Genomic DNA, 16477 nt, shown 5'->3' with positions numbered 1-16477 from the left:
GGTACTTGAGGTTCTTGGTACTTGGGTAACTTGGGGTACTTGTGCTTCTTGGGGTACTTGGGGTTCTTGGTACTTAGTATTGCTTGCAATCTACCTTTAAAAAGGCTTTTCTCTTCCCAAGCTCAACTCCTTGCAGGTGCGACCCTTGGCGGCCTTGTGCTTACACCAAGGTTGCTTTTTTCCACCTCACGTCGATGGGCCTCCCGCAATGTGCAAGGTCTAGCCTCAATGAGTAGAAAAGAGGAACGAGGGGGAGGCTAGACAAGCCCTCCTTTTTTGGGTTACCTACCACTCGTCAAAAACACACACTAGAGAGATCGACACGCCCAAGTGGTCTTGGCTTGAATATATTTTGCATTTTGTCCTTCACTTTACCAGACTACTTCGACTACTATGCTCACCGGTACTAGTATGAGCACCACAACTTAAACATGCTAAACTCTGCTAGGTCGAGATATACCTAGAATAGCTAAGACTCTTAGCCATAGAGAATATTACGTGCAATCTCAAACAAACAAAAAATTTCTACAGTTCTTTATGGCTTAATGGCCCTGAAGATAGAACGATGAAGACGGGAGAACCCGATGCGTGACGAACTAAGGGTGGGAGTGCCTACAAAATCGAGGGCAAGGACATGAAGATTCTTTGAGAAAATAAATATGAGAGAGGTTCTTTAAGTTCTTTTTCTCGAGTGATAATACCAAACACTGTCAAGGATCTCTGATAAGGTTACTTTAACTGTTGCTTTTACGGCTCCTTTTACTTTATGAGAGAGACATGCAATAGACTAGAGGGAGAAGAGAGTGAAACTATGATTGAAGGTTCTATGAGTGATAGAGAGAGAAAGGAGACTAGCACAAGATGGGTCCCAAACCCCCCTCCAAGGGCCCCTCTATCTATCACTAAAGAGGTATTTTCTTTAGATTGCACAAATGCTGATACAATGATTCTTGATGTTGAGATGCTGATGGGATCTTGCTACTAATGCTTAGGCCTGCGAGGGTAAGGGCTGAAAACTGAAAGCGCTAGTGCTGAGGAGGCACTGGAGGCTGATTTGATATTGTAGGATGATCTGATACAAAAACGCTAATGGGCTAGCTGATACTGATGAAAAACGTTGATCTGCAGGTGTGAGGCTGAGGGTCAAACGCCAAGCTGATTGCTGAAAAATGTCAGGCATGGGATGGTACTATTGGCAAAACGCAAGAGGTACTGAGATGCTGCTGCAAGCCATTCCCTGCATCAATCGGATTCCCGAGCTGAGATGCTGTTGGGAGCCATTCCCTGCATCAATCGGATTCCCGGGTGGGCATATGTGCGACCGTTTCACCCGAACTTACACCCCCTAGCCTAACTTATCAATAAATCCATTTATTGATTTATTTGTTGAGTCTGGTGGACAGTTTGCCCTACCCAAGCGTTACTAAATTTATAAGGCCTATTCCTCACCTACATAGGGAGCATGAGACCAGCGTTCGGAGCAGATTTGCAGAGCGCTAGATCAAGAAGCAGATCAGCCAGCCTTTTGCTCACATCAGCCCTGGCGTTTTGAGATCTAGCAACCTAGCATTTTCAGCCTGAAGCCCTGGTGCTACCCCTTAGTAGTGCAAATCAGCCAGCATTTTTATTTCCAACCCATTCCATCACCGGATTGTGTTGCATTTGCTAACGCTAGCCATCCTGTTGCCGTCCGGCACTTTGGTAGCCCATCAAGCCTTCCCTTGGCCATTCCCTCGCTAGCATCGAGTGCTCACATTGCTGTCCATCATCGGCATCGTCAAGATCTGCATTTTTAGCCTTGCTTTACGTGAGAGATCTACTCTGTTTTACGCTTCAGATCTTCGTTTTTGCAGCCAGCTTTCAGCCCTTCATTCCTCTCACATTGAGAGCACAAAGCAACCCTAGATCTACCCCTTGGTAGCCATCCGCAATCCCACATCGAGGAGGATCCAAGGTGTATCAAATCAGCCCTGGAGGTGCCTTGTCTTGAGGTGTTACCACGGCGACAGTCGTCATTCGAGTCAGTAGAGTCTACACTTGAGGTATTGCATGTGTACATTCCATTTATGCAATCTAAAGAAAATACCACATCGGCAAGGGTGTGGGAGGCCCTTGAGAGGGTTGGTTGGGATGCCATTGGGTGTCATTCTCCTCCTCTCTCTTTCTCTATCCCTCTACACATCTCTACCGCACTCTCTCATTCCCTCTCTTCAGGGAAAGGTAAAGGAACCATCATTCAAGATAAAAGGAATCACTAATGCAAGGAAAGAAAGAAAAGGATTTGTGGAAGTGTAAAACCTAGATCTTGACCATTTCAGTTCCGCTACACCTGACAGGGAGCACTCGATGTATAGCCGAGAAGAGGCTCAATGGGCTATCGAAGTACCGGGCGAGCACTCAATGTATAGCCGAGAAGAGGCTCAATGGGCTACCGAAGTACCGGGCTGCAGCTGAGGAGGTAGCGTTATTAGATCCACCACGATCTCAGCGAGAAGATGGGCTGAAAGCTGGAAACACTGGGCTGAATGGCTGCTCCGGGCTGATGACTCGCAAATGGAAGCAAAAACGCTAGGCTGATCTTATGGCGCTCACTCTTCTGTTCCAAAACACTGGCTCTAGTGCTCCCTTTATAGGGCAAGATACTAGTTATAAACTTTTTAAGGCTTAGGAAGGGCAAAAGTTGAAGACGAAGTTATAAAAATAAATCATTAAAACGATTTATTAATAAACTTGACTTCGGGTAAGTTTCAAGGTGAGATTGTCGCACATCTATCCACCCGGGAATCCAACTAACGCGTGGAATGGTTCATTGGATTTCTCTAACCTAAAACTACATGCACGTCATGTCAGATGCCCACCATGGTGTAATAAAATGTGTCAAAACGGGTTGTACAATCCATTTATGCAAGAGGGTTCAAAAATTGGAAAACCTAATTTAATGAACATGCAAGTCGTGGAACAGGCTCACAGAATTGTCAGTACTAATCCTCCTAGGATTCTAGACACTCCTATCTAGGGATAGGTGCAAAATTGGCTTTGAAAGTCAATGAAGCATGTCCATGTGGCACACAACCATGTGCATCTGTGTGTGTGTGTGTGCGCGCGCGTGCATATGCAGCATCATTTTACATAGTTCCAATGCAGCAGTTTCCTCCAGACCCTCCAAAGCCATGCCCACAAACATGCACTTTCTTTACCATTGAGATGGTAAAGAAAGCCATTGAAGGACCAAGAGAGCAAACGATCATGATGGATTGATGGTGGAGCACTTTATACATGCTTCAGATATACTTGCAGAGCTTCTTGCAGTAATGTTCAACCGAGCCATGTGTGAGGGTTTTCCGGATACTTGGAGCATGCCTACTATTGTGCCTAACTTCAAGGCACGAGACCCCATGATAACGGGGAATTACCGTACTATCATGATTGGCACACGCTAGCTATGTTGTAAGCAATAGCTAAGCAGATGGGCAGAGAGAGCAAGCATTCGAGCATCAAGCCAGGCAAGTTTTAAGAGAGGTTTTTCTACTCTTGATCATATATTGACACTCAGAGCTGTTATTGAGGAAAACAGATAACATGGTAGGAGGATTTGTTGTACCTTTGAGGATTTTCGCAAAGCATTTGATACGGTTACTTGAGCTCGATTGATGCAAAGACTACAGGAGATGGGATTACCTGCAGAGCTGATCTCGGAGTCATGGCTTTATACAAGACAGTCGTGGGGCAGGTTCGTACTCCCAAGGGGTTATCTTAGCATATTCACTCCACTATTGGAGTGAAACAGGGATGCCCACTCTCCCCTACATTGTTTGGTTTGTATGTAGATGAGGTTTCACATTGCATTGAGAGGGCAGGCGATGGAGGAGCATAGTAGCACGAACCTGGATCTCATTACTACTGTATGCAGATGATATTGTGTTGATCTCAAATTCGCTAGAGGGGATGCAGCGACACTTGGATGCATTGCACACTTTTGCTAGTGATAGCGGCTTGTCAGTCAACCTTGGCAAGACCAAAGTTATATTGTTCAACACCACAGCATAATGGGTCAAGCCATCTGCACCGACCTTCACATATGATCAGCAAACGCTTGAGTATACAAACGCATACATTTACCTGGAGTGGTCTTCAGCCGTTCAAAGTTCTCCTTGAGGAGAGCAGTAGAGACCAGACTCACAAGAACATATGGAGCATGGAGAGAATGTGTTTGCAGATTCAATTTTACGAACCTCGAACAAAGCTCTGGCTATTTGACACATTGTTTACTTAGCTATGCTTTATGGGGAGACCATCAGTAGACCATCATAGCCAAGTTTGCAGTATTGATGGATGGATATGTATTGAGAGGCAGATGATTAGGGCCAAGGCCTCTGTACCGTACAAGATTATTCGTACAGAGCTTGATGCTCCCCCGTTGGTCATAGAGGCACTTACCAGATCCGTCTCTTTTATAACAATATCCGAGATCTCCCCAAAGATGGATATGCTCTCCTACTTCTTGACAGCTTGCCTCACAGGGAGACACATCTTGTTGGTATGCACAAATAACATCATGGTTTTAGCTACATGGATTTAGTATGGAGAGACTACCCCCTTTCCAGTACTCGTTGTGGATGCACCCTCCTTGTCCCTCACACGACCCAGATTACCCGCTTCATCAGACAGGATTTGATTCCGTTAAACACCAGGAGGGCATGGATAGAGCCGACATGAAGATGGCTTTCTACAAAGAGCATCTTCTCCAGCTCACAAAGGATGGATATGTGATCAGACCTGCCTATATGGACACTCATTTATCCCATGGGATACGATGTGCTATTGGTCAGATGCACACATAATCGCATCAACTAGAGATTGAGACTGACAGATTTAGGAGAGTACAAACAGAGTCCAAGATTTGCTAGTTGTGTCATATGGAGCCAGAGACAAAGTTACATCGCATATGTCATTGTCTGGTATACTATTGAGATACGAGGTCGCTTTCATTATCTATTCAAAGAGGGCTTTGGACCACTGGCTAGAGTCAGGAGATATAAGGATCAGAGATGCCTCAGGTTGTTTTTGCTAAAGCTGCACAGAAACAGGGAGAGTCTCTTGAGGAGATTAGACAATGGGAGACATTCACAAAGGGAGATCACTGACTTCTTTAGAGTAGAGACTTGGCAGTCAGTTGAGCAAGCTTCACAGCAGACTTCAGAGTCCACCTATACCAAAGGTTTATTGACTGACAGAGCCATTGACCTTGGGAGAGCTAGACACCCACATCTATGTGGGCCACCACGACATCGACAGAGGCTCCATTAGAGGATCAAGACTATTCTAGCACGACATAGGAGACGTCCAATACGGCTATTTACAGAGGCGGACATTGACGATGCTCTTCAGTGATCAATGCAATACATGCTCGGACAGCACCCGATGTCGGGCATTCTCGGACACAATTGTTCATTTTAGCTTGTATTTTACTTCATTGTACCGACATTGTATTAGATCCACCAAGATAGTATTAGTTTGGTCTCATAGGTCATTTTGACCTTTTGAAGACATTCATTATAACATTTCATTTCTCCAATTATACCATCAATGAACGATAGTATAGAAATGTGGACCAATGGAAATTATAAACGGTAGGACATGGACTAGACTCTAGGCACATGTGCCAGATTCAAAAGAAGGTAAGTGGAAAGGGCTACTTTGTACTAGCTTAGAGTTAGTAGAGAGAGAAGAAGAAGAAGAAGAGAATTTTAATGTCGTAGGAAACTATCCCGAGAGACCTTAGAGATCTATCCGACGAGGAGAGTTGAACTCAAGACCTGTTATTTAAAAGGGAAATGGGATAACCAATCTACCAAAGGTTATACCATTTTCCTCTTCTTATCAGAGCGCACACACACACACCCGAGAAGAAGAGAATTTTTACGTCATAGGAAACTATCCCAAGAGACCTTAAAGATCTATCTGACGAGGAGAGTTAAGAGAGAGAGAGAGAAATGAAATGAAATGTTATATTAACGTCTTCAAAAGGCCAAAGTGACCTATGAGACCAGAAAGTTACAATGTGGTGGATCTGATACAAAGTCAGAGTCAGAGTAACAAGATGACAGAGTTGCACTACACATGCCACTGCCCCGTCTACTACGAGATACGAGGCCACTTCCATTGCTTGTTCAGAGAGGGCTTTGGACCATTCTCCAGAGTCATGCAGTACGAGGATCAGAGATGCTTGGGTTTGTTTTTGCTCGAGCTATGCAAACATAGAGAGAGCTTGATGAGAGGACAGGCTAGCCAGTCTCAGAGACAGATCATAGATTTCTTTAGAGCTGCCACTGGACACTCGGAGGAGTTACTACCACAGCACAGCTCGTCGTCTCACACCAGAGGCACACTGATCGACCGAGCAACTGAGGAGATCCAGACGCCCACGACTGCGGAGGACTACACAGCATCGGCGGAGGCTGCATCAGAGGATTCGGATTACTTTGGCTCGACATGCACGACGCCCGGTCAGACTACTGACCATGGAGGAGATTGATGAGATCTGCAAGCGATCAATGTTGGATCTCTTGTGATCTAGCTATCCCAGCTAGCTGCTTAGTTCACACCTAGTAGTTTAGGATTCCATAGTATTTTATTGTGACATTTGTCATTAGAGAGAGAGAGAGAGAGAGAGAGAGAGAGAGAGAGAGAGAGAGAGAGAGAGAGAAGAATAGAAAGCAATGATGACTTAAGGTATTGGACGGAAGTGGGCAGGTGAAGAGGCTCGAGGGTAGAGAGACTTCACGTAGAGAGGCCACTTTGGGAAGGGCATGGGACCTCTCAAAAACTCCAAGTCTAAAACAGGATCTAAAATAGCTATAGAACAATTAGAAGAAATTGGTGAGAGGCTGTCTAAACTGAACGGTACACTTTGCCATAGACCTTACTGTGCAGACCCTTTCACTAGTCATGTGTCATCATCGTCTAGTCTGCCATCCATACATCCATAAGTCAAGGTCACGAGTCCTGCTTGCCACCCAGAATTTGGCATCTCCCTATGTAATCTCAAAGACGAGTGCAACTACCTCCTTGAGTCAAGGTCATGGCATCTATAATTTAAGCACTCACCTCTATAAGGGAGCTATTGTACCTGGATTTCATATTAATCAAACAAAATGTTTTAGGGTTTCCGTTTCATTGTGTCTACTCTCTCATTGCTCCATAACACCACGACTGCAACCCTCATCACAGCTATATCTCCTCTATTGTCAAAAGTTCGAAACACTGCTTTCCAAAAAACAGGTTTCAATCATATTGTACCTCTCAATGTCCATTTTGATACTTTCAGACATAAGAACTATCCTTTCTTCATGTGATACAAAACATTCCTCAGATGCAAACTTTAAAATTCAACAGACAATTTCCAGACCTGTAATGTAAGTGATTTTATGACTTCCTTTGCAACTCTGGATTTTGCAGTTTCCTTTTCTGCTACCATCTTTCCCACTTCCATCTCTTTGGTTGCAAGCTGCAATTTTTCTTCTTGAAGAAGAAATTGTTGCTTAAGTTTTTCTAACTGTCCACGAGAAACGAGCACGTTAACAAAAAAGAATATATGCAGAACCAACAAACTTGCAAACAACTACTTATCTACTACCAATTGGGTAAGCTAATTGCAAGTATGAACAGCAAGGTGTAGAGTAGATACCAACTCCCAACAAAGCTTGAGATAAACTCCTACCTAAAACCCCAGGTCATTATATAACAAAAATGAGCAACTAAGTCGCAAAGAGACTCGCAATCAAGGCCCTCCCCATTTACCAACTAAAAGTAGGAAACATACCACCCTTTATGCATGCGAGGTTTGAATATAAGTTTAAAACACATCGTAGCAGGGCTACAGTGACACTGGCACAAGACAGATAGTTAGTTGTAGTAGGTCTGGAGTTCACACTGGACAGACTTTTGACTAGGCAATGAGACGTGGCAGTCATATGGGTGGAGGTCTAGTGGACACCGTGGCCAGATCACCACCACCAAGTTTGGAGATAGACTTAGCTGGACTGGGATATTTTGCTAGCCATTGGTGGCTCTTTATGATGTATATATGTGAGTGGTTCTAGTGGTCGATATGACATCATCGTCTACTTTCTATGGTCTAGCGTATGGAGTCTTGAGTCTGGAGTCCAGCACCACACACCTACACCCTCACTGCACATTGGAGCTCTGACATCCCCATTGTATCTGTGAGTCCTCGGCTTGGAGCTGAGTGTGCTTCCAGCTAGAGTCTGTATGGTTCTAAGAGTTGTCGAGTTCCAGTGGGTTCTGAGTCTACTATTGTGCGTTGAGTTGTTGTTCCATTGTTGTGTGATGTTTTCTTCCTGTTGCAGTGAGGTTTCATGCATACTGCACTGAGGAGCACCCACTATAGAGAGCAGACACACTTCCCCTGCTACAAGTGCTCTCATTTTCGGCATGCTCGGTGGGACCTCAACTGAAGTCTCACTCCACTCCACTCAGTTTACATGTTGAGGAGCTAGCTGGTTCAGCTCCTCGCCTGGTCTAGTCTGCTTGTGTGGTCCAGCTTGGTCTAGACCAGCTTCGCCCTAGTCCATCTTCGCCTTGTCCAGCTTGGTCTAGCTGGTCTACTCTCTCTCACCCCTATCTAGCAAGAGTAGTCTAGCCAAGTCTAGCCTGGTCTAGTCGAGTCTGGTCCAGTGGGTCTAGACCTGCAAGTTCAAGGATCTTGGCAACCAGAGCTTGGGTGGGTTTGTTGTTACTACATGACACATGTGAGGAAGTCCAAAGATCGACAAAGCCCACTACTCAGCCCATTAAAGTACTACCATCGAAAGCACCAATCTTTCGTGCCGAGTAAAAGTCCACCAGCCCTGCTACCCCTACCCTTCCACGCATCTACCTCCTGTGTCATATAGAGCCAGAGACACAGTTACATCACATATGCCATTGTCCGGTATACTATGAGATACGAGGCCGCTGTCTTATCAGAGAGGGCTTTGGACCACTGGGTAGAGTCATGAGATATCAAGATCACACATGCCGTAGGCTGTTTTTGCTAGAGCTACACAGACACAAGGAGAGTCTCTTAAGGAGATTAGACAGTGGGAGACATTCAGAGAGGGAGATCATTGGCTCCTTTAGAGCAAAGACTCGGTAATTAGATGAGCAAGCTTCACAACAGACTTCAGAGTCCACATATACTAGAGGTATATTGACTGAGACAGCCATTGAGCTTGAGAGAGCTAGACACCCACGCCTATGAGGGCCACCACGACATCGACGGAGGCTCCATCAGAGGATCATGACTATTCTAGCATTACATAGGAAACGTCCAATACATCTATTTATAGAGGTGGACATTGACGATGCTCTCCAGCAACCAATGCAGTATATCCTCAGGCAGCGCCCAATGCCGACATCCTCGAACACTGATGTTCGGCTCTCATCTCTCTGCACTCCTCATCATACCAACTATTCTGGGGCATGCTCCCAGAATGTCGCCTCCGATCCGGTTGAGTGTGTGGGTATGCCTCTGATGTTGCATCATGTAGTGTCTCAGTCAGTAAAGTAGTGCACTCCTCTACTGAGAGGCCTGGAGCAACTGTGCATAGACGATCCCAGATCGCCTCTGTATAAACCGAGTCAGTCTCTGGTGTAAATGTATAACGGGTGTGTGACCTGCCTCCTGATTTCTGGGCTGTACTAAACTGAAAAGATACGGACAGTGTCAAGAGAGCATGATCCACTGCTACGCCCACTGGTCTGGCTCCCACTGTGAAATCCTGAATACAAGGAATAAAGCTCGGCTGTGTCATAACATAGTCCACTGTACTGGCCCCATGTCTGTGTGGAAAGCATGTGAAGCTTGCTGCTCTAGGAAACCGCTGTAAGCCATTAAGTATGGCTAGCCCATGTGTAGTCGTCATCTCCGTGAGGTATCTCCCATACTCAGTCTGCTCTCTGTCATGTGAACATCTGTCAAACCCCAGCTCACCCACATCCAACTCTCTAAGCATCTCATCTGAAGTGTCGTAGAAGACTGTCTAACAGTTGCCCGTTCGAGCATTGAAGTCTCCTAGGAGGATGATATCACCATCCCTAGAAAACGTCTGTCATTGTAGACGTTAATATATCATTTCATTTCATTTCTATAAGGACATAAAAGGAACCACCTCTTGTGTTGAATAGCACCCGCACAATTGAGCCTCTATACCTCCTTGTAACTCGACGGTCCTTGTTTTGAGCTCAGTGTGCTGCCAGCCAGTCATTGTAGATGGTACATTGGGGGACAGGAGTTCAGCTGATGAACATTGGGTTTGTTGTGTTCATTCATTTTCAATCTTTCAATTGTTATCTCATTCATTGTTTTCATTCTGCAACTATCTATTGTCATTCTAGCTCTTTCCTAAGAGAGATTTCTTGTGCACATTGCATTAAGACACACCCACACTAGAGAGCACAAGCATGACATTTTTTTTTGTACATAGTGTCGTACTAGCCTTAAAGAAATGGGCACTCGCCTTGTATGTGTGTTAGAAAACAAAGCATGTTGTCATTTTGTTAACCCATGACGGACGGATGCAAACCTTATGAACTACATTTTGACTCATAAGCCGGGCTTGTCGGTTCCGCATTTAGATAGTACGTGATTGGCTGATCACCAATTGAATATGAAAGGTATAGTAGAACTCCAACAGATAAGGTTCAATGTTGGCCCATCCAAGTGTGGACACCTGTGTGTGAAATGGTTGGCCCATATATAAGCCATTGTAAACCTAAAACTCTCTCATTCTCTAAAGTGCTAATGCAAGTGCTCCTGCTCCCCTTCTGCTTCTCCATGTGCATGTATGCGTTCGAATGTGTGTGAGTGAGTACATGGTGCTATTGCGGGGTGTGTGTGTGTGTGTGTGTGTGTGTGTGTGTGTGTGTGTAGTGAGAGAGAAGACCTGCACGTTCAACAGCCCTATGTGAACTGCAGCATTGCGCGACCTTCTGCCCTGCGCGAACCTCTGCACTGCGTTTCTGATGTTCTGCTCGTCAGCAGTTTTGGGGCAACCTGCAGCCTTCGGCAGTTCTGAGTGTGTGTGTATGTGGGTCCCCTCCATGCTAGGGTTTCACAATCGGACATCAACATGATAGGGTCTTCATGCCCCAAGGTCTCTGCGTCTAGGGTTTTCTGCAGCGAGTTCCAGTCTACGCTGTGGGTTTCTTGCCGTTGTGAACCCTAACTGCGAAGACCCATCTGCTGCTTTGATGCAAAGTGACGAGCTGCACCTGCGCAATCTGGTGGGCTGTCCCCTCTGCAGTCCTCGTCAGACCTTCATTTTCGACGCCCTTCAGCACCTTGTGCAGACTCTCAGAAGTCCTCAAGTCCAACACTTTCAACAGCCTACATAGCTTATCCGTGTGTATGTGTGTGTGTGTGTGTGTACAGCCAGTCTCTGTGTGTGTGTGTGTGTAGCAGTCAAAATTCAAATACAAAAAAGAGTGTGTGTGTGTGTGTGTGTGTGTGTGTGTGTGAGCTTCGCATGGATTCGACTGAGCAGTGTATATACAAGCGCCGGAAAGCCATGGAAACTTCGGATATGGATGCTATAAGCCTTATCAAAGAATGTTTGCATGAGGACTTCGAGGATGCACGTCAAGCCTGGGAAGGATCCGCTCCCGTCATGGAAGTGCACATTCCTATACAGGAGCTTATGGATCCTGTTGCTCAATATGCACTTAACGCGGTGATTCTTTTTTTCTCAGGCAGAATGCCTACGGCTCAGGATGTAGGCCAATGGGTTGATTTCCTACTCAAACGGCAAGCAGTCCGACGGGTTTACTTTGGCGCGCGAGGTTTCTATGAAGTCTTGCTGGCCGACATGGATGCTCGGGATGCTTTGCTTGAAATGTCTCCTCTTTTCTTCAATACACAGATGACTCATGTACTGCTCTCTGCTCTCACCAAGGCCTATCAGAGCCTCATTCGTCACAAGTGTCCCGTCTAGGTTGAGGTGGTCGACTTTCCTCGCACTTGGCTTCACTTTCTTCCCTTGTTGGCCGCTCAGTTCGGCAAAGTCATTTGCCCCCCTAAGCTGGAAGCAAACACAAATCCTTTTTGCATTCTGTGGGACACGGATATCCCCACACCAGTAGGTATTTCGATCGATTATGGGGATGCAGTGGTTGGAAAGCGTCCAATTAAACTTAAATGGGGCTTCAACCTCCTCCCCGACAGCTGGGATGTATTAAGGTAAAGAGAAACAATTATAATTGTTTGCACTTTCTACTTCTCCAAATATTAAAGACAAAGGAAAAGAACAAGTTTCAACCTCTCAAACTTGGATAGTGCCCAAGAAACCCGCTAAAGCCGCTACAGCCCGTATTCCGGCATGTTCTCGTAATTATGTGCCCCCTTTGAAGAATGTTGCTCAGAAAAAACTCCCTTGTAATGACAACACTTCTTTGGCTGAAGCTTGGGACAAGGTTGTTCGCTCTTACAAGGAAGTTGTTACAGGAGAAGCCTCTTCATCGCGTGCAAGGTGCCTTTATCTTCAATCATCTTGGTCTAGGTCTTGACCCACCTCCTCAGGTACCTACAGTTGGGGAGGATGTGTTGATGGGTCGTAGTACTTTAGTTTTCCCCTCTTTTTCCAGTTTCCTCGCCCACTGTATATACCATATAGAATGCATAGTTCTTTGAATTGCATCTCCTATAATGTGCGTAGGTTATGCAATCACGACAAGTGGCAGATTCACTGGCACTATGCAAAGCGGACATTGTGGTTCTTCAAGAGCATAACCAGCATCAATTTGCAGAACAAACTTCTTACTTTGCGGGCTATTGGATAGCCTATGCAGGATCAGCTCGCTATCCTGGAGTGCTTATACTTGTTCAACATGAACTCTTCCCGACCTTGGTTTTCAATGACCCCGACTGGGAGATGGATGGTCATCCATGTATTGTTAATGGTGAAGTTTTTGAATTTGGAGGATTATATGCATATACAACTTCTGCAAATAGGGCACCGTTGTGGAGTGCTATCTCCTCTTATTGTTCGCGTTCCAATGCGTTTCTCTGTGGGGATTTCAATAATGCACCAAACCTTGCGGATAACCTATTGGGCATTCTCACATGCTTCATATAGAACGGCACTCATGGGATCAGTTTATGTTGACATGTAATGGGCTTGATTTGTGGCCCTTTTTGCATGTGGCTGATTCGAGATTCACTTTTCAACATAATGCTCAATCTATGTATCGCACTCGGCTGGATCACTGGTATCTTTTTCACATGCAATAGTATGATGACTTTGTATGTGAGATGAGGATTGATTATGCTATGTGTCTCTTGGATCATTTTCCCGTATGCTTGAAACTTCGTTAAAGCTCTTTTGATGTCAATGACTGCCTACCCAAGAAGAGACTTTTGCATGTTAATAATGCTTATCTCAAGCATGAGCCTTTTCACGCTATGATTGTGGATATCATCCTGCCTTTGATCTCTCAGATGTATGTTGATATGGACATAGCCTGGTTCCGCTTTGTTATGCGTATTCAATGTGTTATTCAGGATTATGGCAGGGATTATTTGTCACAATTAAGGAAACAGGTTAATCAGGCAAAGGATGCTTATAGCATATTAATGCACTTGGCTAATCATTCTTCTCTTACTGACATGCACTATGTTACGGCACAATGATGAGAGGAAATTGGCCAAATGGCAAACTCGAGCTCGTCAACAGGCTTTTGCAGATAAAGGATGTTCTTCTAATTAATTCTTCCAGCATTTGCATCACTCCAGGCAGTCTCAAGCTATATGGAGAGTTAAATTACTATCAGGGGAGTGGACTTCCACTTTACGGGAGCTAGCACTAGCCCTACACTCTCATTATGGCAAGATTTTTGAGGCCCCTTCTTCTCCCATGAGAGAAGCTCGCCAAGTGCGTCACATGTTTCTATCGCATGTTACTCCCATTCTTTCGATGCAACAGGCTCAAGACTTGGAAGTTGTTTTCACCAAGTCTGAATTGTATGCCAGCTTGCTTGATTTGGGCCGGTGGAGAGCTCCTGGTTGGGATGGTCTCTCTATGGAACTTTTCTTGTCTTTCTGGGATTATTTGAAGTTGCCTCTGTTGTTCATGATGAATACAGCTTGGGAACAACAGGAATTGCCCTCCTCTTGGAAAGAAGGTTTTCTCAAGCTGACACCTAAACATGCATTGTGTGAAGAATTCTCTCATTGGCGGCCTATTACACTCATGCTTGTGGTATATAAATTAATGGCAAAAATGCTTGTTAACCGACTGAAGTGCTTTCTGCATGAAGGCTTGCATCAATCTCAATACGGCTTCATTCCACGATGTCAAATCACTGATAACCTAGCGAATGTCATCATTGGTATGGAATATGCAAAATATACTCGACAGGATGTCTTGGCGATGCAGGTTGACATTGAAAAGGCATTTGATATTGTTCTTTGGGATTATATGCGTATACCATGCAACACTTGGCATTTGGGCCTAGGCTATCCCGTGTCGTGCTTTTCTTGTAGCACTTTTGCAAGGCTTGTTGGATGGATCTCTCACAGAATCTTGGCCTTTGGGATGATCGATCAGGCAGGGATGCCCTCTTAGTGCTTTGCTTTATGCGATCGCTACTCACCCCTTATTTATGTATTTGGATTCCTTGACTTCCACTGGTAGATTACATGGCCTGACATTACCTTCTGGACGGCAGTTTGCTGGTTAGGCCTATGCGGATGACTCTTTGTTTATGCCTCGCAATCACTATGATGATGTACAGGAAATTATGCATACTCTTCAATTGTTTGGATTGACAGCAGGTCTCAAAGTTAACTTTTGTAAATCCAAGCTATTGCCTCTGAAAGAGTGTGACTGGCATAAGATATTGTGGCCTGGGGAGATTGTTCCTTTGCACGTTCTGGTTCGCCATTTGGGTTATCCACTGGGTTGGAATGTATCAGCTATGCGGAAACTGGATTGGGTGCTCCACCGTCTGCATTCCAAGTTAAACTAATGGAAACTATCCACGTGGCCACTTCATGTGCATCTCAGGATTGTCCAATGCATGCTTGTGGCTTATGTGCAGTTTTACTTGCCTTTGCTATCCTGGCCTCGGTTGCGCTTGCAATCCCTCATGTCCAGTATTTTAGAGCATTTTTGGCGAACCTCGTCTAGCACGAAGGGTCTTCGGCTTCTATCTATGGACAAGCTGTGTTCTCCAAATCAGCTTGCAGGGTTAAATATTTTGGACTTGTGACGTCATGTTTTGGCTCGGAAAGCTATGCTGTTGCCAGTTTTGGTCGAGCAACAGCAACCCTACGCTCTCATGGTCACACATTTATGTACGCACATTGTCACCCCATCATTTGGTCGTTGGAAACCGACTTATTGGGATGTTGTTTTTGGGAAGCTTGAAGGACACATTCCTGGCTGTCCCTTTACTTCTTCTCTCATTGTGGATTGGAAGATTGTCACTTCGCATTTGGCTTGGCTTGGTGGACAATCCTTTGTGGGTAACTCCCTTTCGTTTGGAGAGTCTGCATTGGAGCAGGGCCTTTGCTTCGACTTTTGGTTCAACGGTCTCCTCGCCAAGCGTATTTACTTTTCCGAAAAGGAGTCTGTCAGGTGCATCAAGTGGTTAATGACTCGGGTTATGTTCTTTCGTTCGCTGATGATGCGGTGTCCCACTTTCCGTTGGGTCCTCACTATTCTCCTCTCTAGCAGGAAATTCAAAGGATGCTTCTTGATCACTGACCCATTCCTCCTTTGGTTGCGGACTCCCGCTTCTCCGATTGGAATCTGGCTACTAGCAGATTGGACTACAATTCAGCTGGCAATGTCTATGCCATCCTTTAGTCTGATGTATGGATTGTGCATCATGGTAATCAGTTGTGGTCGCTTTCCTTGTGGTGGCAACACACATTGTCTCACATTTGGCAGAGTCATCTCCTTTTGAAGGAACGTGTTTTCTTGTCGCACTGCTTGGTAGGAGCTCTATGTGTTGGTAGTGTGTTACATGCACGGCATATTGCGCCTTCCCGCTGCCTAAGATGCCTTGAAGCTGAGGAGACCGTGCCACACTTACTCTAGCGTTGTCGCCACTCCAGTGCCTTCATTGGAAATTTGAGATCTGAGGGTTGCCATTTGATGTACATCAATAGTCTTTTTGACAGGCATAGAGTGTGTTTTCTTGTTAAGCTTGTCGACTGAAACAATCCAAGTTGCTTCCCTCGATCAAATTTCAACTTTTGGTATACCACCCATTTTGAAACATACTCTTGTATGTTTACTTTTCATGGTGGACCAACAGAAATACATTTCTACTCCTCAAAGAGTAGATTATGGAATCCCTCTTTGCCCCGCATAAGGAGAAGTATGGGATTCATACATGACTTTTGTATTGTATGGGTGATTCACACATAGCTTATTGCCGTTTGGAAGATAACCATCCTTCAAGGTGAATGGTT

General features: G+C 45.1%; 1 protein-coding gene across 4 annotated transcripts in view; it reads right to left on the bottom strand.

Moving 5' to 3' along the window:
* Nucleotides 1-16477, bottom strand: part of LOC147462535 (PH, RCC1 and FYVE domains-containing protein 1-like) — a 109709-nt gene that overhangs the window by 19136 nt on the left and 74096 nt on the right. For all 4 annotated transcript variants that reach the window (XM_086484283.1, XM_086484266.1, XM_086484270.1 and 1 more), the window contains one exon: nucleotides 7409-7555. In XM_086484283.1, the coding sequence (XP_086340409.1) occupies nucleotides 7409-7555 (147 nt within the window). The remainder of the gene's footprint in view (nucleotides 1-7408; nucleotides 7556-16477) is intronic.

Source organism: Adiantum capillus-veneris, chromosome 2, assembly GCF_014529385.1.
Source record: "Adiantum capillus-veneris isolate H3 chromosome 2, ASM1452938v2, whole genome shotgun sequence".
NCBI classification, from domain to species: Eukaryota; Viridiplantae; Streptophyta; class Polypodiopsida; order Polypodiales; family Pteridaceae; genus Adiantum; species Adiantum capillus-veneris.
This window is presented reverse-complemented; position numbering and strand designations above follow the sequence as displayed.